This window comes from Caretta caretta, chromosome 12 (genome assembly GCF_965140235.1).
Source record: "Caretta caretta isolate rCarCar2 chromosome 12, rCarCar1.hap1, whole genome shotgun sequence".
Classification (NCBI taxonomy): Eukaryota; Metazoa; Chordata; order Testudines; family Cheloniidae; genus Caretta; species Caretta caretta.
Window position 1 is genome coordinate 19267705 of NC_134217.1, and position 25639 is coordinate 19293343.

Sequence of the window (25639 nt, forward strand, 5' to 3'; positions counted from 1 at the left end):
GCCATTCTGTGGCAGTTGACAACTAATTTTCTATTAGAATGCAAGGTATGTGCTATGCTGTTTCTTGTATTCTATAAAGTGTTATGGTTTATTTTTCAGAAAGCAGATGACCGAGAGAAACGACAAGAAGCCCATCGGTTCCATTTTGATGCTATGTAACATGCCTTAAGATCTATGAAGGAGCTGCTATTCATTTGCTTAATCAAAATACGAAATTCCAACTTGTAAAGGAGATTGGGGGAGCTGGGGTATTGTTAGTGTGTTATTTGTACATGTTGCATTATTTGGTATTTATTTGAAAAGCACTAAAATCATACCTGAATGTCTCAATATGAGCTTTCAGTAAACAATTTGTATATACTGGCAGTTATTGGCCTTTATTTAACAACACTGTCAATTTATTTTTCTTAGTAAGGGATCTTTTTGCATTTGTTCCAATGTTTACATACTGCCACTTGTTCCAGTACAACATTTGACGGAAAAGAAGTAATGTGTAAATAAAGTTAGCATTTCACTGAGAAGAATCCTTTAGTGCCACTGGAATTGGTCTTGTCATTTCTGCAATATAAATTATATGTCTGTAAATGAACCTAATGCAGATTATCAGATGAGACATTTTACATCAGTTACTATAACTGTACTCTTGGGGTGCTTGATCTAAAGTGTCTAGATCTTTTTTCCTTTGTTTTAATCCTTACATGCAATAGTTAGATGAGAATTTATTTACTGAATGACTAAATTAAATCTACAAAGCTAATAGCCAAATAACTAATCATTGGACATCTGTACTGTTGATGTATATTAGTTCTAGGCATGAAGCATTCAAATTTTAAAAAATAAATAAAACCTAAGTTTATACAGAAATTAATTATCATAATCCAAAATATGTAAAAATTATGCCTTCCTAGAATGGATGTGATCAGAAGAATTTTGCTTGAGTATTGATGTGTATCAATGTGACTATACTTAAATTTAATTATGAAAGCAAATAGCCATCAAGATTATGAATGGAATTTGATTTTCTTGGGGGGAAGCTTATAGAAAAACCTGTAAGGGAGACTGGGGTGGAGTCCTATGTTTGGCCTGCCTGTTTCCACCCCAAAGGCCATTCATGATTAAGGGCTGAGGTATTCTATGGTTCATATCAAGTCCTTGATGTAAACTTCTTACTTGAGGGCATGTTATGCTACTGTCCCCAAATTCTGTAGGAAGAGAGTGCTGATTATGTCTGAAGAGAAGCTCAGTTCTGTATATTCAAAATGTTGACAGCTTTCCATCATCCAGATTAGACTGCAGCAATGGTAATACATGTTCCCTGAAAACAATCATGCTTTTGTTTTATGTAATACAGTTTTCCTTTGTTCTTAAAATGGTTTGCATTTACATGATTCACTGTGTATTTAAATCTGTTAACGTGCATTCATAATAAATGTTTATTAAATCAAGCATGTTAGTTGCTTAAGTGCAAACAAATATTATCGTTGGTGCTATCTTTATATTATAGCCTTGTTGGTCTGTTTCACTGTATGAGTGGTCACTGCCCCATAATCTGTTGTCACCCATTAACCTCTGATACTATATTCTCCTGTCAACATTGAGCTGTTAGTAGAGGAAAACAGGGCTAGTAAACTAAACCGATTATGTCCATCGTAAATCATGGTTAGAATAATTTATTTCTGTAACTGTCATGACACTTAAAAATGAGCTCTCATACAAGAGGAGGAGAACCATCCATGATATACTTCTACCAATCTGTGAAGCTTTCACTGGTACCAGCTTCTTGTGTATGTGTATATATAAGGTAATCTGACATATCCCATGTGTACTGGTCAGTTTCTTAACGAACATCTCAATGAGTTGAATGAGTCAGTTCTATGCCTCTCTTAGATTTTGTTTCAGGATATTTTGCACACTCAATAATCCAACATTGCATCAGTTTATACTCAGATTGTTTTTAAAGTTTTATTTGTAAACAGACTAGAAGCTTTTCTAATAAAAGCTTTATTATGCAACAGATTCTAGTTGCAACACACAGCTTTCCCTATAATGATAATGAACAATACATTCTAAGCATTACATATCATCAGTATTAAATACTGTTTTATTGTTAAACATTAAGTTACAATAAGATGTTTATTACCTTACTTAGGCTTTCCATACTGCAGGTGTCAAAAACAAAAATTTTCAGCAAGATTGCCATCACTAACAGTAAGATCAAGGATGTGACTGTAATTAGACTGTGTATTTCCAAGTGCTCTTCACAGTAATTGGGTGGTGAGAACTTGTTCTAACTATATAAACTTTCAGAACACATCCACAATACTCAACCGTGGTGAACAATGCTAGCTGGAGGCTTCTTCAATGTGAAATCTCACCTATGCAGAAACCGTCAACTAGCCAGCTGACAAACAGTCAACTAGCCAGCTGACAAATGGTTGCTGAAATAAATATGAGTCTTCATTGTTCTCATCTCCCAGAATGCAACAGTTAATTTCTCCCCAACAACTAATTGCGCCTGCTGCTCCATTTTCCCTTTAGGTGGTGTTATTTTTGGATAAAGAGATCTACAGCTACAAGACATCTTAAATTGGGAAAAGCCACTACAGTGGTTTGCTGACTGTACCACTGCCATCCTCCATTCTTCTCTACAACATTTTTTTCTTATTGGGGCTATAAATTTGGAGAAGATGCTGGAATACAATTTTCATGTGTCACTTTAAAAATATTAACCACTGATTAGTTTTATACATGGATTTATAAATACCTGTAGATCTCTTTAAACCATTATTTTAAAAAATTATGATGCCAAGTATACATGATCCCATACACTAACCTTTGGTTCTACATTATTGCCCACATTTTATGAGCTGGGCCGAGGAGGAGCTGGGCTCATTCTGGGCCTAAGGCACATGTAATCAGTGACACATTAAATTCTACTGAGGAGAGGGGAATGATTGCCTTCAAACCTGGAAAAGTATTTATTTTTCTGTGGATGACATTTAACCATAAAGAAGGATGGACTCACTCAACCAATGTAAAATGGAAAATAAGTCGCTAATGAGATAAACCTGTCCTGAAGTCTCAATGTTTGTTCTCAGGTACTGTTCTGGCTATGTGTATGCAGGCAAGAAGCAATGATCCCGTAAAGCTTTACGTGACAGAGTATGCATGTGGGGGCACTGCAACTTGGCCAACTGTCTGGCAAACTTTCTAAGGATTGCCGGAGGCCTCTGTGAGACTTAGGAAGTTGGTTAAATTGTGATGTTCCTAACTCTACACTGAATAACTTTTTCAACATGACATTAAATATGTTTACATTATGATAGCAGATGGAAAACACAAGGGCCTCTAACATCTCATATTTGGGGGCTGTATCTCACTAAGAATTTTCATACAAGCCATTTATAGTCTGTCAGACAAGCCCAAACAATAAAATAGTTCTGCATCACTAAACAAGTTCCCAACTCCTCTCCAACTCTCTATGATTAACACCTATTTTTGTATGTGCCTAGCATAAAACACAGAATATCCTAAGCACTTCAAATGTGGTCCAAAATTATCCACTGGCTATAGACTATTGGTGATTTATAAAATAAACAGGCACCCATATGCTACTCAGCATGCCTCTAACATTATTTCAAACACTATTACAACAAAAACAAAGCAGAACTCAAAGCAAATTTGAAAGAGGACTTCTGGCAATTTTAGGGTAGGGGCGTTTGGAAGAGAGGCGGCACAAAATCAGTTTTAATGCAAAAGCAAGACAGCGTTTTATTATAGCTCAGCAGCTGCTACAACTGTGCCATTAGTCTGATCCTGCAAATGCTTCTGCTTAACTTCACAAACATGAGTAGTCCCACTAACTTCAATAGTGTTTGCAGAATTTAGCTGTAGTACATTGCACATTTATAGCACCTTTAATCATAGAATGAGAAGTTCAACAAATTCACTACTAAAGTATGCTTATGCTGTAATAATACTATGAACTGGCATCATGGGGGGGGCATGTTTGTCTCTCACTTCTAGATCAAGTTTACTCTGTCTAGTTTAAATATTCCTATAGTATCCATCACTGTAGTGCCAAAAACAAGTTCAGGTTTGCATTGAGATGGCCACAGTAGAGTCTGTGCTTCACAGTTCTAGGTTTGGCTAATTAAAGCATGGGATCTTTGTTGTGTTTTTTCTCATCACTAGCTGTTGCAGGACAGCTGACAAATAAATAGATGTTTTCCTAAGTGCAAACTCAACCTGAGATTGAGAATCAAGATGGTTTCTTTACTTTTTGTGCATCATCACCAGTAATAAAGATGCTGCAAGCCAAATTTTGCTTTCAGTTATATCTCTGCAACCCATTGCTGAAGTTACATCAATGCAATCCCACAAAATTCTGGCTCACTTACACCTGGTCAATGGGATAGTCATTTTTAGACCTGGGGTTGTAAATTGCATAAAAATATTGTTAATGCACAAACAGGAATAGAATCCATATTTTCTTGTAGCAGTGTGAATTTTGCAAGGTTAACAGGGTGAATACTTTTTGTCACTAAGTCAGCTGACGTGCAGAGAGCAGATCTGCTGAATAAGAAGGGGCCATTTTTACAGTGTCTTTACACTGTAGAACTGAGTCTCACACTACCACTCTATAAAATATGTGCATAAGATGGATATGTAGGAATCAGTTCACCCACTGCTGAAATGGAACAGCAATTAAATAATTAATAGAAAAATCGGCACACCAATTTTGACCAGTGGTGCCAATTCAGATATTTGTTGGAAGGGGGAGAATTCCGTTCCCAGCCCCCCTCCCATCAGGGACCCCATTCTGATCCCTACTCATCCCTCCCTCCTCTTGCAGGCTCCTCTGGTCTCCTCAGAGGGAGAGTCTCCCCTCTCTCTTATCCACACAGTCCATGGGCTGGTACTGGTACCACTAAGAGACAAGTTCTCAACAGACTCCCCTGCACGCTCTCCACCCTAAAGAAACAGACTACCTGTGCACCAGCTCGCAACACTGTTTGGCCCAGCTGCCCCTCTGTTTGGACAGAGAGGTGGCCGGCCAAATTAGAGTTGCATTGTGACCCCGTCGCACCAAGTCGCAATGCCATTCACTGAAATTTGCCAGCCACCTCTCTGTCTGGATGGAGAGACAGCCAAGTCAAATTTCAGTGGTGTTATGACCACATAGCGGGAGCAACACTCCCAACCTCTCCAGCAACAGCTGTACTGAACTAGTATGAAGCCATTGCTTTAAAGTGGTTGGGGTATGGCCCCTTTGGCTCTGCCACTTATGGAACTTTGAGCAAGTTGAAAAAATTTGCAGGGGGAGCATTCTCCCCAACCCATCTGATTGGTACCACTGCTTATCATGTACTGCAATTAATATATCACTCTGAAATTGCAAGGAAATTTTGAAAAAAGAACAAGGAGCACTTGCGGCACCTTAGAGACTAACAAATTTATTTGAGCATGAGCTTTCGTGGGCTAAAACCCACTTGTTAGTCTCTAAGATGCCACAAGTACTCCTCGTTCTTGTTGCTGATACAGACTAACAGGGCTACCACTCTGAAAGGAAATTTTGAGTAAGCAAAATATAAGGATGTGATCTGAAATTTGGTCAGTGCACCAAGTTTAACAACCCTATTCCTATACATTGATATGGAATCTTTAATGACCAGAAACCGTAAGGATTATAGTTTTAAGTCTCATCAGATGGCCCCTCCAGTAATACAGTGACCCTCACCTCTGTGCTGGACAGGGGAGCAATACTGATCAGAGGGAAGAGTGCCACCTATTGCACTGCCACTACTTTGTAAGCACTTCTGTGTTATTGGTGACTGGTCTGCCACTCAGTGACTGTTCCAGCCCTACTAGCTATAACTGACGGCATCAGGTAGACTAAAACATATTGAAACATATCCAATAAGCTAAAGGAAGGCTCTGACCTTTTATAATGGGCTGCTGACCTAATGAACCATTAAATTAACTGAAACATTAGAAAAAAACAAAAACATTCTAAGATTAAATCTATAATGTTTCTCTGTGTGTCTAGTGAATATATGTAGTAGTACTAGGATTTTATGTTTGTATTTTATATAATTTTAAATCCTACTACTACATATGTACAAAATATATGTAAAATACAACCGTTGCAAGTGTCCATCTAATTTACAGGCAGTTTGCTAGATTTATTAGCTCTGAAGTCAGTTCCAAATTGCTGCATAAGGTACTGGAACACTGACAGGTGAAATGCAGGAAGGGACCAAGAGTAGGGTGCTCTTGACTACTTTGAAGTTTAGAACTGCAACACAATACACTACTGTATGGGTTGTCCTTGGGAAAAAAATGCAAATATTGAACCAAACAGTCTCTAGAAACTGATAATGCTATTTTTGTTTTGACTAAACGGGACCAGATGCTAATTTTAAACATGATAGACATATCACCTGTAGTCTGATATGGCACAAAATATAGTAGCAAATTTGCAGGGACAAGCAGCAATAGTGGGAAGCCTCTAAAGGGAGAATCTAACAGCCAAGGGGAGGATATGTTATGCTCATAAAAACAAAAGAAAACTTGCAGTAACTAGCAACTCTTTTGAGGCAAAGTTCTCCACATATCTATGACCTGACAGAGTCCTGTTATTCCACTACTTGCGGTTCCTGAACAAATGGTTGTCAAGCACACCAAACAGTGGGGTACTTTTGGAACGAAGGCAAACGTCCACTGTGAACTAGGCGGAGACACCCCCAATTAATGTATTTCACTTGTGACATTTGAAGAAGACGGAAAACGACTAAATGAATTTACATGTGCCGCCCAGCTGCTCACCTGAGAAAGCACTTGCGCGCATATGAAGAGTACTTACAGCCCGTTACTAATCTAACCCCTCACAGCTGTGCCCATCCTCCGAGCCGTGAGTGGCTGGAGAGGAAACACGCTACGTGCCATTTCATGTCTCCATCATTTGTTTAAAAAAGCTCAGCACCACAAGCCTGAAACGGCCGAACACGTCCATTGCGCTCACTCAACCAAGCCGAGTTTGTAGACACAGGGCAGGTCTCTCTGCTGGCCAGGCTTTGATTCTACGACCCGCGGTTTCCTCGCTCAGCTGAGAGCCATAATCATGTCCCTGCTTCGACGAAAGTGCCTTCCAGCCCACTGCCTCCCTCGCTGCCTGAGGAGATTCTTCTCCCCCCTTCCCTGACAGCTTCCCCCCCGCCAGCTAGCCCGAGAGCGGGGAGCCGGGGCCAGGCAGCCAGCTAAGTGCGCCTTTTTATTAACTCCATGTAAAATCATCGCTCTATTTTAGCCGTCACTCCCCGCCAGGCAGCAGCGTGCGCGGGGCTCTTCCCGGCCCCGACGCTGCAGGCGGCACAATGGAGCGGGGTGAGGCACCGCGCCGGCCCCACGCTGCCTCCCCGAACTGCTGACGCTGCTTTTCTGCAGCTACCGGGCGCCGGGGACCTGCTCCTGCTCCACCCTGAACGGACACCGCCCTTCGCTTGGCAGGGACTCCGGCCAACTGGGGGGGGGAAGGAGGGAGGAAGCGGGCTCCTGCCTCACCGCGGGCTCCCCAGCGGCGGGGACCTGCCCCGGCGGGCCCAGCACCTTCTCCCCCTCACCGCCCGTGCTCCACACGGCCCTCCCCAGAGAGGAGGAAATCCCTGGGAGCGGGGCAGGGCTGCCGGCACCTGTGCGCCCCCCGGGGCTGGGACGTGCCCGCCGGGAGCCTCCCCTCGCCCCAGGGCTGGGACGTGCCCGCCGGGAGCCTCCCCTCGTCCTCCTCACAGCTCTCCGTTCCCGCCCCTCGCACCCGCTGCCTTCCTCCCGCTAGCCCTGAGTGGGGCGCCCCCTGCCCGGGCGGGTTCCGAGGGGAGCGGCCCTGCTGGCGGGGGAAGGGGGAGGGAACATGCGTACAAGCGGCTCATTCCGACAAACACCCCCCCCCCCCCCCTTAAATGAGCTTCAGTGAGCGGCTGCAGCTGAACCGGGAGCCGCCGAGCTGCCAACCCCGGGGGGAGCAGCGCGCCCCGGCACTCTGTGCGGCGGCGGCAGCAGCCTCCACCCACCCCCCGCTGGATGGGACTGAGCGCGGCGTCAGCGAAGGCTCCAGGCTCGGAGGGGTTTGGCTGAGCTCGCTGCCAGCGGGGCGGCTCTCCTGATCCCGGGGCACCGGCCATGGCCAGGGCGGAGACCTGAACCCGCCTAGCTACACCGGGCAGCTCCCCCGCTGCTGCGCTCCGGCGCCCCTGGCTCCGCGCGGACGTGGCTATGCCTCGCCTCTGACTCGCTGCCACCCCGGCGCTCGGTCCTGGGCCAGGAGCGGCAGAGACGTGCCGCCCCCGCCCCGCGCGGGAGAGAAGATGGCCCTGGACAAACTCTGCTCGGTGCTGGAAGGTAGGAGCCCCGCGGCGGGAAGAGCGTGGGGACGGGCGGCGGCACCTGCGCCAACCCCCGGGACGGCCGCGCCCTCTCCCTCGGCTCCCCGGGCCTGGCGGCTGCGCACGCTCTAGTCCTCCTCGCCTCTTCGGGAGCAGGGTCTGGGCGGCCGCTCCAGAGCAAGACCCTGCTCCGGACGCTGGTTGGTGCCCGGGCGTTTGGTTCTCCCCTGTCCAGCTACCTGCTCTCCGAGCTCGGGTGAGGCTTCGTCCTGAGCCCAGGTGGGCGGAGAGCTGAGTATTCAGGGCACCCCTAGCCCAGTGGCTTTTGCTGCTGTTGGGGGCCCGGCGGGAAACACCAGAGCCTGGCTCTTCAGGGTGCTGAGTGCCTGCAGTTCCGGCTGAAGCTGGGGGCAGCTGTGTGTGCTCAGCAGCTCTGAAAATCGGGCCCCGCGGTCGGAGCTTGGACGGCCTCAAAGGAGTGACCACTTCTGAATATGTGGCTATATGAGAACAGGATAGGGAGTGGTGGGGAAGGGACCATGTATGGACACATCCAGAAGCCCTGCCAGATGCCGGCTGCCTTTATTCTGCTGAGTGGGTGGGTGTGGGGGTGACCAGAGGGACGGTTATGGTAACAGTGACTGCTGAAATGCATAGTATGGATCTGAGGAAAATCAAGACCTCCATATTCCTCCTTTTCCCACTAAACTACTCCTGTTTTGCTAACACTCCAACACGCTGTGTGTCTCTGGTCAGGTATTTATCACTCTTGTTAGCGCAAGATCTGGTTTTAGCAAAATAACACACAATCAGTAGAGTGTCCCAAACTACCCAGTTCTGTCTGCCTCCTGATCCACCTTCATTTTGGCTTTCTCTTCAGTTTTACTCCTCCATGTTCAGAGGTAAAGGTTTAGGACCAGGCTCCTTATCTGAGCATCTCAGTGTCTGTGATAGCATGTCTTATGTATCTCGACAGTGGGGAGGAAGGTTTATTTTATATGAAGCCAGACCTGACAGTTAACTTTGCCTCACAGATAATTTGCAGCATTCTGTATCTTTTGTAGCAATAGCTGATTTGAACCATCCGGGAGCCTTTGATCCTTTGTTTAAATGATAGAACATTTTGTTAGGAAATACTGTTTAGGAATGTTTGCTTGCTTGAAACAGGGTAAAACACAAAGGCAGATACTGCAGGTGGAAAGTAATATCTCTTGTGTAGTGATCTATGATATGAAAGTTGCAAAGAAGTCTGTTGTAAACCCAAAATACATGCGTATCACATGCAGTTCTTTTTCTTACACTACAGTTGTTTTGGCAAACTAAGTTATTTCTCATTTACTTACCTCTACATCTAGGTAAATATTTATTGCAAATATCCTGTTTTGTCTTTAATGTAATGTATTTTCTTTAATTATTACATTAACATTCTTCTGCTGTTGCTAGACAGCAAAGGAGGGTGTCTTCAATCTAAAATCTTTGTTTCAGTGACTTTTTTAAAATTCTCTCGAAGACAACTGTGTTCATAAAATACAGTTGGCATAAAGGCTTCTTGAATTATACTCCCAAATGCAATTAATCCTGCATGTGTAGAGTGGGTGCGCTTCCTGTGTATGTGTGGGTGTAAACTGTCTCCTAAGACGTGTGTGTGTCTACAATCTTCTATAAACACTACAGAGTCTCCAGTAGATTGTTATAAGATTTTCTTAAGACCCTTTTCAGTTTCTTTTGTAAGAGTTTTTATTTGGTGTCTGTGACTTGAATATGCTCAGTTAAATATATAAACTGCACAGAGTTGAAATGTTAGTGAGCTCTTAATTCTAAATACACTGTTCATCCCTGACTCCAGAAATTGCCTCTGATTACTTGACATCATGTGCTGTCTTCTGTCCTCTCCAGAAGAAATCTTTCTATAGCCAGATTATTACATCTAATAATACAAAGTAAAAATGAGGTTCCTATAAACAGGCACATAGTTTTAATTTTAAAAGTGAACTGTTATGAGCAGTTCTCAAATTAATCTTTACTATTTTAAGTTGCATGTTGTAAGGGATTTTAAAAGTTTGCAAAATATTTACTTGAATTGGTGAGAATACTGGGCTGTCTTGCCATCTTTTTTGTTTTTAAGAGAACTTCCTGTTGAAATTGAGGGAGAGTCCTGCTTTGAACATATATTAATTACTAGTATCTTCCATCAGATCTGACGGTATTTCAGTGGCAAATCATTCTCTATAACATTTCAGAACATTTTGCTCTTCTGTTCTTGGCATTGTGAAACACACAAGTGTTTTGCTGTCAGCCATCAAACAAATTTTGGATTGCAAATCTGAGGGAAGAATCAGGGCCATCATTCAGTTTGTAGTTTTTATCTTATTCTGATTGCTCAGGGCTTACTGTATGGACTTTCTTCACTATCAGTAATGCAGGCTGTGACTTAAATAACCCCCCAAATCTGATTTTAATGCCACTTACACACAATACTGAGTAAAAGATCTGAAGATTATTCTTATGTCTATTAATATGCTCCCACCTTGCTCCACCAAGTGACAGCCAATATTTATTGGAAGAAATGGTGGAGCAGGATAGTGCTAAGGTTATGACCACTGCAGGCTTTGCTGAAGTGGAGCCCAACCAATGCTGACCTGTTTTCTTAGTGATGCACACTACTTCTGTGTGAACAACCAGACTCCAATTCCCAATGGGATTTTTATCTGAGAACCTATATACTCCACTAGCCTGAGAAAGTGACATGCTTTCACCTCACCGTATCTCAATGAGATCTTCAAATGCTCTGGTCTAGCCATTTTGATTGACGTGCAGTACGTGGAACATAGCTGGTCAAGTGCAGGAGGAAACTCTAAAATAGCATATTACAACTCTTTTGAATTTCTCAGGGGGGAGACATAGGCCTCTTTTTATAATTAAGGTCATGATTCCTTCATCCTTTAGAACCTGAAACTAAATATATCTATCTTTTTAGTTTTAGTGCATCTTATTTTCCCTGAAATGTAGCAGATTAAGGGTGGTTTTGTTCCCTTGGTCAGCCCATGCATCTCTCCCCACCACACACACTCCCTACAAACAAAACCCAAACCCCTTCAAATAAAAAAAAAAAACCCCAAAAACATAAATACTGACATAAAATTATGAATTGATGATTGTACTTGGTAAATTTTAAATCCTGGAATAGTGTGGAAAAAACAGTGCTAGCCAGAGGGATCAGTGGGATTTTTCTGGTCTGGTATTTCTCAAACAGCAGAGCTAGAAGTAAACATTTGTACCCCTTGAAAGTTGGCATTCCCAGTTTTCCAGAGATGCACAAGTATTTAACTTCCATCTCTGGCAGGCTGCAAGAGCATGGACCTTAAAATCACATTGGTGTGATTAACACTGCCATTCTCCCCAGCCCATCATTTGCATTCTGGCATAATTTTTAATACCTAATTACCCATAAACAGAGATTAATGCTTTATTCCACTTTAAGGCTGGTAATCCCACCTTGCTGTTTTCAGATTCAAAAGGTGCTACAATGAGCCAATAAAGTTGAAGTTAAGTAGAGAAAATAATATTTAAAGATATAGAGACTGTTATTTGTCCAATTATAAATCAAAGTAAGAGCTACAAGGGCCCAGTGAAGTTAAATGAAGGAAATTTCAGAATGAGGGCAGTCAAGAAATTACAAAACTTTATTTTGAACTTAAATAATGGGAACTGCATATGACCTCAGCAGCAACGCTTAAAAATGCTGAGTACCAAGCAGGTCCCATTGAGTTAAGCAGGAGGTTAATTACAGGATTGGGCCCCAAAAGCAGCTTTATTTGTGCCTACATGTGCTTGGTGGTATTTTTCATTCTTGTTGTTAATGCATTTACAAGCTTAAAAGTATATGAAGGGTATTGCTCTCTTATAGTAGTTTAACTTAATCAAAGGTTTATTTGATTTACTAATTTCCCTAAAACTGCACAGGCACTGGTTAAAAATCTTACAGCAAAACTATTGAGAACTTCTTTATATTTATAGAAATTCAGTGTGTGACTCGGTTGCACAATTGTAGTCATCTTAGCATATGCACAACGTGCCTCGGGTGGCATGTGACCAGGATTCATAACCGAATTTGGTCCACTGTTGGGATTATTAACTTCCAACCTGGCCCAGGTGGGAACTGACTGGGAGTGCGATGTGAATGCTGATCCATGCCCCCACAATTGTAATGAGAACAGAGAATGATCTAGTATTGATGCTAAGGGAGATTTTGAAATATGTAATAAAAATCATCATTTAACTAATGAAAAAGCCATGATTTTCTATTTCTCTTTTCCCCAATTTATTTTATGGAGAGAGACTTTACAGAAGGATTAAAATATGCAGCTTCTCATTCCATCTGTCTGATATTCACCTATCTCAATTGCGTAGCTCAGTGCAGTGGAAGATAAGAGTGCTTTTCTGGGAGCAATTACTACTGAAAACTGTATAATTGTTCCTGAAATGGCAAAATCTTATTTACAAAATAATCTAATTTAAGGAAATAACCATACCCTGAATTGCATGTGTCCTCTTGGAACAAAACATGCTCTTTTTATATATGGTGTCCTAAATACTATGGGGATGGGAGCCTTATAAATAAGCTTGCTGCCACACTCCTCCATGCAGAACAACTTCCCACCAATTTGCTTGTCTCTAAGTATCTGCAGAATTAGATAGAATACCATGTAAGTGGCCTGTCTCAATGTATTACCAGCAATTATTCATATCCTAAGATCTGAAGACTAGCTTAATTGGAACTGGTAAAATAAATAAAAATTTAAAATGAAATTTTAAACAAACAAAAAAAAAGCAACTGTGTTTTGTGAAGGTTTTCCCCATTTATTTGACCAGGTATAAACTCCACTCCATTTCCTGGTTCTTACAGGACAGACCCTGTGTAAGTGTCCCTGCTCTGATATGTGGCACTGTTAAAACCAATGTTTTAATAAGTGCTCATCACAAAAATTCCCTCCTTTTCCTGTGATAATACCCAGGAACCAGGACCATTGTCTGCTCATGGAGAGCAGGAGTTAGGGACTGTGAAAAATCATTCGTTTTTCCATTTAGACAAACTCGTGTTCTCAAACAAGGTGTGAGGCAACAGCAATTCCCAAACAAATTTATTCATGTGGACTTTGTTGGAAATGTGTTGGGCATATTCCCCCTCCTGAAAAATATACTGACTATACTGATAGTAAAGGAAAAAGTCTGAGGATGCAAATAGGAGGGAACAGAAAGATGTCTTTCTCCAAGCCGCTGTTAGTCTTTGTACCAAATGTCAGGTATTTAATCTGTTCTGTTCCTGCTTTATATGGTAAATCAAACACATACTCTTCAGAAGTATTTTTAGGAATCCCAGGAATAAGTCCTTTCTAGCAATAGCCAGAGAGCAGGTAAACTCTATCAACAGCAAGGAAACCACCCTGACATCCCTTTAATTTGATGGCAGAATTTTAACAAGTAATTTTCTGGGGCCCCCTTGCCAGCACATCATGTATATGCAGCCTTCCCAGCAGCCCACTGCCACAGGCAGCCTGAAGAAACAATGAACAAAAATGCATTCACAAAATAAAGCCCATGTTTGGAAGCTGAACGTTTTTCTTCTTCCAACAGAGGATATGCTTGTGGATGTGTCAAGGGTAAACAGGACTGCATTGACTGAAACAACAAGGCACCCTACAGATGCTTGTGTATTTCTGGGGGAGGAGGGAGTAAGAAATTTTGCTGTCCCTCTTGAGGAAAACTGAAGGTGACCATTAGAAATGTGGATTAGTCTATCCATTCAGGCTTGGCTTGATCTGCCACTGGTTTTGAGTAAAGGAGGTTGGGAGAACTGTATTTACTCCCTGAAACCAGTTAACTTGCTTTCAGTGAGCTCCCACTTGCCTCTCTAGCTGTCTTGAGAGGAATTATCCTGGAAATAACTGGAGTGACATGTAACTGCAACATGAGTATGTACAAAACTCTGGGTGCATTCAAACATCTCACTGGCATGCCTTATTCTTGCCGAAGTTGGCATTTTGGGAAGGTGCTAGTAGCTTTCCAAGCTGATGAAGCTCACTTTTGATATAAGGCTTTTGTAGTGCAAAATAAAATTAAAAAAAAAAGTCTGAAAACTTGATTCACTCTAGGCAAGGGGTGGGCAATAATTTTTGCAGGGGGGGCCACTCCACGAGTTTTGGTAAGTCATCATGGGCCGCACATTGCCACTATATTAATGGAGGGGTGCGGGATCTGGGAGGGAGTTTGGGTGCAGGAGGGAGCTCTGGGCTGGTACAGAGTGTTAGGGTGCAGGTGAGGGTGTGGGATCTGGGAGGGAGTTTGGGTGCAGGAGGGGGTTCTGACCTGGGGCAGGGTGTTGGGGATGTGGGAGAGGGTGCGAGAGCAGGCTCTGGCCAGGAGGCACTTACCACAGGTGGCTCCTGGCTGGCAGCACAACAGGGCTCAGGCAGGCTGCTTGCCTGCCGTGGCCACACGCCACTCCCAGAAGTGGCCAGCTGCTGCTGGCATGTCTCTGTGCACCCCTGGTGGTGGGAGGAAGGCAGCTCTGTGCGCTGCCCTTAGCACCATCCTCACAGCTCCCATTGGGGCCATGGCATTCAGGCAGCCTGCCTGAGCTCCCCGCTGCGCTGGAGATCGTGAGGGGGCAGCCAAACAGCCTGGCGGGCTGGACAGAAATGTTAGATGGTCAGGATCCAGCCTGTGTGCCATATTTTGCCCACTCCTGCTCGAGGCAGAGGTGAATGACAAACCAGCAAAGACTTATCTTCCCCTGGTTCACACCTGCTCAACTACTACCATATTCTGTCATTCCCTTGCCACATAGAGCTGTGCAACATAGAAAACCAATATAAACCACTAGAGCTACTTACTCATGGGGTAAACTCTAGTCACCTGCTCTGATGCCTACTCATTCAACAGCTTGCAATATGTTGTGAGACCACAAGAAAATGGGGAAACTGTGCATTAGGTAAACCGTAAGAATCAATGTAATTATGAGGCAGTAGACTGGGAATTCTTACTGACCCAGATGTTACCACTTGTCCGTTTCCTGAGCTAAACACAGCATGAAGCAGGCCATTTGTGCACAGACCAGCTTTCTGAAAGGAAAAGAGATGACCCCGTGTTCAGGATATCTGTTCATCAAACTCCACAGTGTGTCTGTTTACCTTCCCCTGGACTCTTGTCTATTTAGACGGTATGCCTTCCAGGTAGGGACTGTCTTACTGGGTATCTGTACAGTGCATAGCACCATGGGACGAATGGTGGTTAGGGCTTCTAGGAGCTACTACAAGGAGAAGAGGAGGGAAGGAGAAGGGATATTGTGTACAGTAAATGCCCCCACTACGTTAACAGCTAAAATTAATGTTGGACATAGATAGAAAAATCAATGGATGTGTGTGCTATGGTAGTCCTCTTAGCAGTTACAGCGTGCTAGGATTAATGTTAGTTTCACAGACCAAATTAGCTAGATTTATGTATATGCAAAAGCTTTGCTCCCAAAGGGGGAGAAGTGGTTTCCATTAGGATTAAGCATGTGCTATTCTTTGCTGTATCTGTTAGAGAATAGTAGACCTCCTGGCAAGGCTCTCTGTAACATCTATGACCTGTGTTTCACCAGTTACTGTGTCTGTGCTATATGTATATCTGGTACTTCCTGGCACAGAAGGTCTAGCGTGGAGATAAAACAGTGAACCCTTCAGTAAGCAGTGTCTGCATCACTCTTATCCCTAGGATCCTGACTACCACTAGATAGAATCATAGAATCATAGACTTTAAGGTCAGAAGGGACCATTATGATCATCTAGTCTGACCTCCTGCACAATGCAGGCCACAGAATCTCACCCACCCACTCCTGTAACAAACCTCTAACCTATGTCTGAGCTATTGAAGTCCTCAAATCGTGGTTTAAAGAATTCGAGGTGCAGAGAATCCTCCAGCAAGTGACCTGTGCCCCACGCTGCAGAGGAAGGCGAAAAACCCCCAGGGCCTCTGCCAATCTGCCCTGGAGGAAAATTCCTCCCCAACCCCAAATATGGCAATCAGCTAAACCCTGAGCATGTGGGCAAGACTCACCAGCCAGACACCCAGGAAAGAATTTTCTGTAGTAACTCAGATCCCACCCCATCTAACATCCCATCACAGGTCATTGGGCATATCTACCGCTAATAGTTGATATAGGTAGAATATTCTTTAAGTGACAAAGTGTTTCTTTTAAAAATAGAATTTTTCCATACTGTTTCTCAGGTCTGCATGGCTGCTCTCAAGATTGATATTCAGATTTCCCTGCATGTGCAGATTCCGCATTGACATTATTGATGTAAGATTCTGCTTTCAGAGCCACATGGCAGATTCTCATCTCTGCTCTTTGCTGGCTCTGTATGTGCAAATCCCCAGAGCACACAGTAAACACAGAGGTGAGATATGCCATGCAGCAGATGGGAGTGCGGAGCTGTGCCTGTAGAATCAGGAGGATGCTTCTCACCAGATAGGAACAGGCATATGTCAAATCAAGTGCCCAATGCACTCATATCTCTTTAAGCACTGTCCTTCAGTACTCAGTTTGTTCTTGCAATCTATTTTAGAGCAAAACTGAGTTACTTAAATTTTTATTTTTAATATACAAAGATGCCAGATGCTTGTGACTTTAACTCTCTGTACTTCAATAAAGAAACAAATATTTTATTTTTCATCTCTTGTACATTCTCTAAAATGATTCAACAAAATGCTAACAAAGAAGCCATTCCCCTCCCCCTCCAACAATGCATTTTTAAAATTTATTTCAGATGAATATTTTGATAACACAACACAGGCCTGTTAAAAAACCTGAGTAGTAGTAATGAATAAAAATATATATCATAATGCCTTCTCTGCTGAAGAATCCCAAAGCTATAGTGGCTAAATGATTCCATGCAAAGTCAGGAAGGAGAGAAAAAAGAAAAAGTAGTGATAGGAAAACAAAACAAAAGCTCACAGCCCTCTTTAATGTGTGCGATCTATTACTTGTCTTTTTTCCTTTGGTAATGATGTGACTCCTGCTGTCGAATGAGCAGGCAACATGGCCTTTCACAACCAGGGAACTGAGATTTGCAGAAAATGCCAGATCCATGTACAATGGAAGTGCCTTTGCAGTCCTCTCTTCCCCACTGGAAGTGTGGCTGGCTCAATAGCGATACTGCCAGTGGTTCCCCAGCAGCCTCTCTTGGGTTTTACACATCATGGGGCAGAATTGATGCTGTCTCAAAGTAGCATTAACTTTTCTGATCTTTACTAACTAAAGATTTGTAGGGTTATCAGGGGAGCATCCCCTAAAGCAGCTGCCTCCCATCCCCTACTTCCTTCTATTAGGTGTCCCACAACCAACCATGACCGTCTAAAAAACCAAATCCTTGAGATCTGTACAATGTGGTCTTGAATTGGTGTGGAGAAACTAATCATATGCACTAGCCACATACACCCAGTATTTGTAGACAGTTACTCCCTTGTACAGTGTGCATCAGAGTGGAATTTGGGGTTATATACTATAATGAATTCATTTTGCACTCCCACTGAAATGCAGCTCTTTCTGGTGCAGAGCAACTCTACATAATAGGTTAAAAAAGGAAGGAAAGAATAGTACTGTGTCCTACTATAAAAGCAGGGCACTTCAGTCAGATACAGTGTAATGACTGTTATCTTTGATAAATTGGAATTTAACTGCCTTGTTTTTGGAAGATGGCATGAGACCTTTAATGCAAGTAGTCAGGACCTCTTTAGATCTTCTCCAAATGGTGGCTCTGAGCCCTAAATGCCATACTGGGAGACTAGTTCAGAACGATCTATCTCACTAATGCCCCTTCCAACAGGAGCTTGGATTTTCTCTAGCTTGGGGCTTCTGTCCTGCAGGTTCGGGGGGAGGGCCTCGGTGCTTCTGCCTGGGGCCCCAGCCAGTCTCACACTGACCCTGCTTCACAGACTCCCTGAAACCAGTTTGCGGACCCCCGGGGGCTGCAGACCCCCAGTTGAGAACTGCTGCCTGAGAGAACTGGGTCTTCGCTGCTGATGTGGTTCCATCTCTGAGGCTCCTTCTCCCTTATATAATTACCAGAGGTAGGAGGAACAGTGAAAGGATGCCTTGTAAATATCTGCAAGGACTGAGAGTCTCTGATAGCAAGAGATGAAAGGAATAAGGGTAAAGAGGAAGAAGGTAAGAAAGAAAGATAGGGAGGGATAAGGAATGAATGGAAAGGGGGAGTGTGGCCCTATATTAAGTAAATGCAAGCAAATGTCTATGTAACCCAGAGGTTTTTGGGGTGTGGGGTGCACCTAGTGCCCCTTTAGGGGGGCACAGAGGAATATTCTGTGGGGCTTGGGGAGGGAGTGCCACATCCACCCCCCATTCACCTTCGTGGGCCACCCTGGCTGTGGGTCTGTTTTGTCTGGGTTGAGGGGGGGCACAACCAAAAATTGTAACTCAAAGAGAGGGTTCTACTCAAAAAGTTTGAAAACTGCTGGTCTAACCCACTTTTCTGCTGTAATTGCCAGCTTATTTGCTACTTATTCATGTTGTTCTGCAGAATATGTGCCCTGTTCTCTTACACGCACGTGCACACAGAGCTGTCAACTATTTATAGAATCAGCATGAGCTGTAGTGAAAACCAATCAAAGTTTTTAAATCTCCAGGAGGTTTGTTTCTGTAACAGCACCCTTTAAAGAAGGGAAATCACTGGATAGTGGCACTGAAATATAGAGCCTAGTTTTGTCTTCATTCAGAATGCAAGTGACGCGCTGAGCAAGTACCACTGAAATAAACATTGACACCCACTGATTCTTTTTTAAAGGCTGGGGGAAAGGCGTATAATAAAAGTGACAGCCATAGTAGATATCTGTACCTAAAAAGAGAGAAACTGGCTGTCTGAAATACTGAATTAATTATGAAAAGTCTCTATTTTTCTAATGATATGTGATTCATTCTTTTTGAAAAAAACTCTGTCCAATTTTTGTGTTGTAGGAAGAAGTACAAAGCTATAAAAACTGGGGTAAAATTGATTTCTCTGAGATTGCTGCATCCTTACCCAGCAGAAGCTCAGACATGCTGCATCTTTTAGAGGAGACCATAAATTCAGTAGTACAGCATGGATATATTATTAACATGGAATTGTGGAACTACACCTAATACAGAGATACAAGCCAAGTTCAGTTTAGCACTCCTGTTCCTATAGACAATATAGAAGAGAAATTATCAAAATCAAGATAATTTTATAGCAGCTGTCAAGCTTTTGTGGAGAAAAATTGTAACAGGTTAGAGTTCAAATATATATCTGGAACAAAAATATGCATTATCGTTAGTCTCTCTGTAGAACATTTACATGTCCTTGAGTTTCACAATTTAAAAAGATATAAAAAAAAGACCCAAACGATATGAAAACAGAATGGAGTTTGTCCTGTACAAGAGATAGTAAATACCATTAGATCGACAACGTAGACTCTGAAAACTAAGATGTCAAAAATATAGCTTTTTTTGTGTGTGAGTTTAATTTTTTTTAAATAATTAACTAGTGGAAAAACTTGGCTCTGGGGACCAATAATGGGCTATAGACTTTCTTCTCTATAATGCCTCTTCCAAGTCCAAGGCAGATAAGTTGTGATCAAGGGCTGTTACCATCTGTAACATATGGGATACCGTCTGTTGGGAAATTATATTTGTTATAGATTCATATTAATGACAATATGGAATCACTGTACACACGGGGATTTGGAGGCTATGGACGAGTCTGTCCTATTGACTGAATTAATCCAGGGGAGGCAGAGATGCCTCTAGGAATGGTACCCTCGTTTGAAAGATTCATAAATCAGTTGGGACACAAAAGGCTACACAGTAATGATCCAGCCCAGCAGGGGGAAAAACTGTTGTCTGTGAGGGAAGGCAGGTACCTGTATAGGTAAATTATTATGGGAAGTGATAGGAGATGGAGAGCAGAGATGCATATAACCCTGAATAAAGTCAGAACCTATAATCAGGCTTTGGGGACAGATTACATTGCTAACATTCAGGTGGTATCTGTGTGAATATGATCTATGACCTCCTAGCTTACATGCCAATGCAAACCCACCCTGACCATGTCTAAGAGTTCAAAGCTTACAACTGGCAGCTGTGTAGAAAACAATGTGGGGAAAATCACAAGGGGGAGGTGGGGAAAGGCTGATTCAGTGTGAGCCACTGAGCTGCTGGTATGTTGACAGGAGGGTGGTGGGGAGAGCCTCATGAAAGATGACAAACCTCTGAGTAAATGCAATTCATTGTTCTGGAATGGCGAGATTATGCCTCGGCTGGCTGAGCTACTACACAGGGTTAGGACTGAGGCCTGGTCTGTGCTACAAAGTTAGTTTGACATAAGCTGCCTTGCGTCAACCTAGTTTTGCACATGCGTATACCTAAATTTGTCTCCCACTGATGTAAGTGCCGTGTTACGGCAACACAGTAACACCACCTCTTCAAGCGGCATTGAGCCATGGTTGATGTACTGAGGTTGATGCAGTGCGAGGGTAGACTCTGCATTACCTATGTTGACCCTAACAGTCCTCCAGCAGCTGTCCCACAATGTTTGACTCTGACTGGTCTTGTCACAATTGTGAACTCTGCTGCTGAGGGGTCACAGATACAGGAAGCCCTTCCTTCCACCCTTTAAAACCCTATGAATTTTTAAAATGCCTTTTCCGGATTGCCCAGGTTGGAGAGCACATCTTAGAAGCCCTCCATGGTTGCACAAAACTGCCCAGTTGACCATGCCAGCGCCAGCCCCGCCTCTTCCCACCACCTCCCCTGAGCATGCCACGTTCCCGCTCCTTCTCCCCACCCCACCCCGAAGTTGTTTGGCAGTGGCCGGGAAATGCTGGGAGGTAGGCGGAGGAGTGGGGATGTGGCACTCAGGCGGAGGGAGAGGAGGAAGTAGGGGAGGGGAGCTTGGCTGGTGGTGGGTGCAGAGCACCCCCAGAGTTGGCACCTATGCTGATGGTACCCCCAACTTAACAGGACACAGCTATCAACTTTTCATTAATTTACTCCTACTAGAAGAGGTAGCACCAAAACAAAGAGAGTTAGAGGTTTTTATCTGCTTCTCAGTCCCCTGTACAATTAGAGGGGAGGGCCATGCGGAGCTGTTTATGTATGCAGGGATGTCTCTTGAATCCTCCTGAGAGATCTCGATGAAACTTTCATGGAGGTACTCTGCAATCCTGTCCCTTAGGCTTCTAAGGATGGCTACCTTATTCTCTCTCCTCAGTAGGATGCATTCCCATGCCAGTTGGAGATAACTTTGGGCAACATTGCAGTAAACGGGCTAGCAACATATGGACGCAGGTGCCTTCTGGAAGCCAGTAGCAGCTGTGCTCTCTGTGCCTTTGTCACCGTCGAGTAAGGTATCAGCTAAAATTTCTACCGCCTGTGGAAAATGGTGCCAGTATTCAGTACCGTTGCCCTACAGTCATAGAAGTGTCAATAAGCATGTCTAATTTAAAACTTTAGGGAGTAAGGGAATGGAGTTCTAAATCTTAACTTTCACTTTCTGTTGTGACTCTGCTGACTTCACATACTGCAACCAGGGTTCTCACAGATCAGTGTGTGTATCTAAAATGGACATGAATGTTCCTTCACCTTCTTTAGCTCTGTTCCATACATTTATTAAGTTTTAATGTATTTGCTTTTAACTTGCACAGAATTTTTTTTTGCCCTGTTTTTGTTACTCAATAAAATTCTATTGTTTGGAAAAGAATTAATCTTTATACATTCCCAACATATGCTGCAGAATGTCTACCAGTACTGAAAGAACGCTCTAATTATTGTTGAGTATGACACAACTCGTAGGATCAGTAACAAATACCATCTTAAATGTACACCATAAAAATTAATAGGTGCCTTGATTCTGTTATATTCATAGATCTGCCCCATGATCCACACAATTCCTAACCAGTCATCAAACCGCAGGGACAAGTAGAGCACAATACACCACAATGAATTATTGTAGCTTACTGTTAAAGGGCTCTTTCAAAGACTCCCCAACCAAATATAGCTATTCTAGTAGCCCTTGTATCTCGCTGCTCAAACTCAGCAGACAGCCATTCCACTTCCACTGAGGTGACACTTTCTCCCTTTGCTTCACAGATATTATGCAGGACACAGCAGGCAGCTATAACCATTGGGATGGTTTTTTTTTCCACTGAGAATCAATCTTAAACAATGCAAGCATTTCTTCAGTCTACTGAAAGTGCATTCAACTGTCATCCTGCACTTGCTGAGCCAGAGTTAAATCTTTACTTGTTGCTGTCAAGGTGGCTGGTGTACTGCTTCATGAGCCAGGGCACCAAGGAGTAGGTTGGCTCCCCCGGGTTTGCTATTAGCATTTCAACATCGCCAGTGGTAATCCACTGGTTGGGAAAGCAAGTCCCTGGTGGTAGCTTTCTGAACAGTCACAGTTCTTAAACATGTGAGCGTCATGCACCATCCCTGACCAACCCATATTGATGCTGGTGAAGCATCCCTGGTGATCCACCAATGCTTGCATAACCATAGAAAAGTAGCCCTTTCTGTTGATGGCACCCTGTGGCAAGGTAGTGTGGTGCCAAAATAGGGATATGAGTGCCATCTAATTCAATTCAGGAACTCCACTGCTGCAAATCCATCCCCTATGTCCTGCACGTTGCTGAGAATCTCAGTCCTATGTAGCAGGAGATGAATTCTGGCTCTGCACGCTTGCATGACACTGACCTCCCCCCCCCATGTGGATTTTCCAACTCCAAAATGGTTTCCCACTGACTGGTAGCAATCCAGTGTTGCGAGTTTCAACAGTGGAATTTTCAGTCACTTCTCCAGTGTCAGTGCCACTCTCATTCTGGTGTCCTTGTGCGGGAGGGCTGGAGTGAGCTTGGCACATGCATCCAGGAATGTAGCTTTACACATCAGAAAGTTCTGCAGCCATTGCTCATCATCCAAAGCCTGTATTATGATGCAATTCCACCAGTCAATGCTTGCTTCTTGGGCCCGTAAGCAGCACTCAACCACCTGCAGTTGCTCCAGAAACACCAACAACCACCTTGAATTGGTTCTCCCTATGTCCCACAGCCATCTGCCCTCCATGAAATTGTCATGTTCCCCCCCAATTCTGTTGTTGTTGCAGCTCTGCCAATACTAGAGGATCGTGCATCTTGTGCTTGCAACGCTTGTGACATTAATGCAGAGCTGTGCGGACTCTACGCGTCGGTCTTAAATGGCGGATAGCAAGAATGGTCACACAGGTGTTTGGGATTTTTTAAAAGGGGGAAAATATCATGGATGTAGATGACATTTTGGGATGGTGAAAGTTGCATGCTAGGAAACTGACCCCTTGCTCCCAGTCATCCGTGTGACTCGTTTCTGCCCCACCATGCATTGCCAACATTTCCCAGAAGACAGTGTGCTGATACGTATCCACTGTTCGTCAACACAAGCACTCCTGGTGAGTACACACAGCGCTGACACAAGGAGTTAAGTATGCACATGCACAAGTGGTATACTAACTGCAGCAACTTTAAGATGATGTAATTTGCGGTGGCAAAAATTTCTAGTGTATACATGCCCAAAGATGATTCTGCTTTTTTTAAATGGTTGGTTGGTTTGTTGGAATATTTTCCCCTCACTTTTTCTAATATGCTTGGTTTTACTTTACTTTTACTTCTTGTGGCCTATGAATATGTTTAGGAATATTCCATTCTTGAGTTGTCCCAGGTGAGGTAAATTATCCTTAAACTCCAGACCTCCCCCACTCTGAGGCCAAAGCCCCATTCAGGCCTCACTCAGAGACCTGGATTAGAATCCTTTCTCCATAGGTGCTGTTGATGCTCATGCTGCAACTCACATGATGCATGGGAAAAGCCTAAAGACCACAGACAAGCAATTTGAGAAGCAAAGGTGACCTCATCCGACAGTTGTATTTGGGGGGGCTATACAAATAGAGAACATGGAACAAGCCTATACTTGAAAAGGCTAATGGTGCAAGCATCTGCCACACTAGTAACACAATTTATTAGCATATATGAGTGCTTGCAGTGGTGCACAAAGGTTGTGAGCTCTAGCAATTGCACCCATTCAGAGTAAAACTCTGTACCACTGTATTGTGCATCATTAATGCTAGTTTAGACAGAAACGGCTGCCCTTATAGTGGCATAATTGCAATCCGTCCTCCAAACACAGTAACACCATGCTGCTCAATATTAGGCTATGTATACACATCAAAAAAAAACAAACCTGGAGCACTGAACCTTGGAGTCCGAGTCAATTGAGCTGCAGGGCTAAAAACATCAATATAGATGTTCCCACTTGGTCTGGAGCCTGGGCTCTGAAATCTGCTGATGGTGATGGGTGGCTGAGCCCAGGGGCCAACCTGAGTGGGAACATCTACATAGCTGTGCGGCTAAAAAATAGCAAAACCCAAGTCAATTGCGCTGGACTCTGAGAGTTGGTGCTATAGGTTTTTCTTTATAATGCAGACGTACCCTTAGTCTGCCCAGAAACTAGCCCATAGCCACTGGGCTTTGTGAATAGCAGGGGTGTGTGGCAGGGAAGGGTTTGAGAGAACACACAAACTGAGAACAGACTAGAACAGAGAGAGGCAAGAAGGCCAAGCATTAGCCTGTATGCACAGTGACCCTGGGAAAACTAAACAGTACTTTGGGTCTGATATTGGCAACAGAGGCTTGGGGTTTGTGTTCTTGATTCCTCCTGCATTCAGAGGAGCAGGATTTTGTATGTTCCTTGTAAATAAGATTTTGTCAAAGAAAATACCAGATGCTTCAATTTCTACTTCTATATGGAACATCCCTAGGGCTCTGAATGTTGAGTAGCTTCTTTGTCTCAAAAGTAGATTAAAGTCCTTTATCTTCAGGACTGTAAATCCAGCACTTTTCACGAGCACTAAGTTTCCTAGGAATTAAAATAACTGATTTGCTTTTAATAAACCGGTATGTGTATTTTGACTCGTGATTTGGATTCATTTAGGTGTTGCCTGAGTAAGGGCTGCAGAAAAAGACTTCTGGTTTCTGCTTTCATTACTGATGTCTTACTTGTTCTGTTTCTCTCACCAGTGTTGTTAATAACAATACTTGTAGTGGAAGGGATTGCTGTGGCACAGAAGACACAAGGTACAGTATTGACATGATTTTCTTTAAAAGAAATTTGTTTTTTGTAATTGTAAATAAAGTAAGTTAGGTAGATACGGGAAATCCAA

General features: G+C 43.3%; 2 protein-coding genes across 6 annotated transcripts in view; both read left to right on the plus strand.

Moving 5' to 3' along the window:
- The window catches only part of ITFG1 (integrin alpha FG-GAP repeat containing 1), a 219357-nt gene extending 217912 nt beyond the window's left edge, over window positions 1-1445 (plus strand). For all 3 annotated transcript variants that reach the window (XM_048816944.2, XM_048816941.2, XM_075118373.1), the window contains one exon: window positions 100-1445. In XM_048816944.2, coding sequence (XP_048672901.1) covers window positions 100-159 — 60 coding nt within the window. In that variant the 3' untranslated portion in view covers window positions 160-1445. The remainder of the gene's footprint in view (window positions 1-99) is intronic.
- Window positions 1446-7310: 5865 nt separating this feature from the next.
- Window positions 7311-25639, plus strand: part of NETO2 (neuropilin and tolloid like 2) — a 50253-nt gene continuing 31924 nt past the window's right edge. The window contains exons 1-2 of one of the 3 annotated variants that reach the window (XM_048870605.2): window positions 7311-8397; window positions 25497-25553. In XM_048870605.2, the coding sequence (XP_048726562.1) occupies window positions 8364-8397; window positions 25497-25553 (91 nt within the window). In that variant the 5' untranslated portion in view covers window positions 7311-8363. The remainder of the gene's footprint in view (window positions 8398-25496; window positions 25554-25639) is intronic. The other 2 variants (XM_048870606.2, XM_048870604.2) reach the window with 2 other exon arrangements.